Source organism: Benincasa hispida, chromosome 11 (genome assembly GCF_027475165.1).
Source record: "Benincasa hispida cultivar pf3 chromosome 11, pf3_genome.v1.1, whole genome shotgun sequence".
NCBI lineage: Eukaryota > Viridiplantae > Streptophyta > Magnoliopsida > Cucurbitales > Cucurbitaceae > Benincasa > Benincasa hispida.
This window is the reverse complement of record NC_143488.1, coordinates 67489208-67492250: the sequence shown is the minus strand read 5'-3', so window position 1 is coordinate 67492250 and position 3043 is coordinate 67489208. Positions and strand designations below refer to the sequence as shown.

The window sequence follows — 3043 nt, the reverse complement described above, 5'->3', positions numbered from 1 at the left end:
TGTTTTGTGGAAAATCAAAATTAAAAGTATAAATTATGAAGTTTATTAACCAAATTGAAACAAAACTCAAAATTTAATTAATAAAAGTGTGACGTATTGAAATCTATGAACCAAATAGAAACTAAACCTAAAATGGGATATTTTCTTGTTTCTTCTTTTAACAAAGGGGTAAAAGAAAGACAAACATGTTTTCCAGATGTATTTTGGGCCATTTAGAATGGGCCGACACATCGCGTGATAAGTAAGTCCAAAAGCAACGGATTAGGGTTTTCAATAGAGAATGGGCCGACACATCGTCGTAATCGCAGCCATGTGAAAAACCCTAGCATAAATCAACCGAAAGCCTCTCCATTTTCTCTTCGCCGCTCTGTTTTAGTTCACCAGTGGCTGTTTTTCCTTCTGTGGAATCTCTCGAATCCACCATCCTTTCCGCCGCCGAATCATGCCTCCGAAATTCGACCCAAGTCAGGTAGTTGACGTCTTCGTTCGCGTTACCGGAGGTGAGGTCGGAGCCGCCAGTTCTCTCGCTCCCAAGATCGGTCCTCTCGGTCTTTCCCCTAAGAAGATCGGAGAAGACATTGCTAAAGAGACCGCTAAGGAATGGAAAGGTCTTAGGGTTACTGTAAAGCTTACCGTCCAAAATCGTCAGGCGAAGGTCTCCGTTGTGCCTTCTGCCGCGGCTTTGGTAATTAAGGCTTTGAAGGAGCCGGAACGTGACCGGAAGAAAACTAAGAACATCAAGCATAATGGAAATATTTCTCTTGATGATGTTATTGAGATTGCTAGGGTTATGCGGCCCAGATCGATGGCTAAGGATCTCTCTGGCTCCGTCAAGGAGATCCTTGGTACGTGTGTGTCTGTTGGTTGTACTGTTGATGGCAAGGACCCGAAGGATCTTCAACAGGAGATTTCCGATGGCGACGTTGAAATCCCCCAAGATTGAGAGTAAAACTTTCTTTGGCCACTCCATTAGAATGAGGGATATTGAATTTACTTCTACATCTTTGTTTGATCAGTTTTGCTATTTAACGTAAGTTTTAGGGTTGTTCCTCTCTCTCTCTCTCTCTTGTTTATCTGCGTTTTTTGTTGGTTTTTTTTAAAAGCTTGAATTGGATTATTGCAATGAATATCAAAGCTCTATTTCTGTTCTATCATTGATTCAAGGAGTGTATGAAGATTATCTGGTTAGCTTTCTTATTTTTATCTGACACTTGCCTACAATTGCTTGCACTTATCTTTATGGGGCATTTCCATGATTTATCATGAACTTCTACTTCGTAGAATCATCTTTGTTCAATTGGGATTTTTTTCTGTTATTGTTTGTGTTAGGCTACATATTGGACATTCAGTTGTTATTGTGAGAACTGGGTTTGAGGTCATCCCATTTACTCTACTCTATTAACTTGTATTTGGTAATGCTATCATGGGTTGTGGAAACAAAGAGTGGTAATTTTAAGGTACTTTTTGGTTGATTGTTTCATCTAGGGATGGTAACCTCTACAGGATATTATATCAACGATCGAAGAGGATTCTAAAATATGTGTATATATCATAGCTTTTGTTCCCTAGGACGGACCAATTCCTGTTTGTTTTCCTAAAATTTTCCAATATACATCTCTAGAATAGTTCTGTTTAAAGCCATTGATTCATCAACAATTGTCTTCTGAACAATCACTTTGAGGCTTTTACACGTTGGTTGCCTGTAGCTCCTGTGATGTTACAGCTGTTAATTCAAAAGTTGTTTAAGAGAGAAGAGGGAGGGGGGGGGGGGGGTGGCTTAGCCATTATATAATATATAGGTTTAGCTCATATTAAAATTACTCACAGTAATAGCTAGAATACTCAGAGAGTCCTAACAAACCGTACATCAGATATCCTTGCATAACTCAAACATGAAGATGATAAGTAGCCTCTTGAGAAAATCCATTTCATACCGTTTTCTTTCTTACTGATATACCCATCATAAAGGAGGAGTTATTCTTTCTCTGTTCTGATGCTTGAATTCTGTATTTTAAGTGGTCTCTGATGTTTGCCTGTTATTTTTGTTGATAAAGTTGTATCAAGTGCCATAAAAGAGAAGGGTAAGGGAAGTGATGTTTTGAATTACACTTCGAAGTTACCCCCCTCTCCGCACCCACCCCCAATTTTAATTTTGATATATCCTGTGGTAGTTTATGGTGTCTTCGGAATAACTTGATTGTGTTTTGCACTTGATCGTGCCATGATTCTGGTAATTGGATTGGTTTGCCATTTCAAGGGAAAGTGCCATACTTTCGAACTTATATGGTACTTGATTGTGTTATGATTCTCGTAATTGGATTGGTTTGCCATTTCAAAGACTTTCGAACTTATATGGTAGTATTTTAGGAATAGACCGACCATTTATATATATTTGTTTCTTTTCCAAATGGATGTCCGTAAAAAGAATTACCTTTGAATCGTAACCTTATCAAGGACTCAAATTCTCCAGTTGAAGTAATGACATGAGAATTTGAAAGCTGTCGTTGGAGTTGATACTTGTGCATTATCTATGTTATAGACAATGCTAGTTTGAGTGTTAGCCAATTCTTGGTCGACAGAAACAAAGAAGATAATAATCTTGATCAATAGTGCTAATTGTTGAATGTTATGAACCAAAGAACTAGCTTTCCTTGACCAAACTAGGGATATCCATGGGGGCAGTTTTTCCTATTCCCTTTAGGAACTTGTGGGATCGGGTTGTTCGTTGGAAATTGTTTCTTACTGATGTTTTTTTCAGTGAATATATATGATTTAATCTCAACCAAATTGAATGTATTCTTTCAGAACTTCCATGTTTAAATGTTTAGTTAAAAGAAAAGACTTTAGTAAGATGATATTTCTTAGCCAAAAATTGTAAATAAAATGTTTAACCATAATTTGTAAAGTTTTAATTTCAATGTTAAAACAATCTAGGGTTCATTTTTCTTCATATAACATGGTTTTCATATAAATATCACAAAACTGTCTCAAGTATAACAAGTCTTCAAATTAAATATAGTATTTTGATATACATATAGAGGTA

The 3043-nt window shown here is 36.8% G+C and overlaps 1 protein-coding gene across 1 annotated transcript; it reads left to right on the top strand.

Annotated features, from left to right (window-relative positions):
* The first annotated feature begins 344 nt into the window (after positions 1-344).
* Positions 345-1149, top strand: LOC120089833 (Ribosomal protein L11 family protein). The gene has a single exon (XM_039047238.2). It carries the CDS (start codon positions 443-445, stop codon positions 941-943), a length of 501 nt encoding a protein of 166 aa, XP_038903166.1. The 5' UTR covers positions 345-442; the 3' UTR covers positions 944-1149.
* Positions 1150-3043: the final 1894 nt, after the last annotated feature.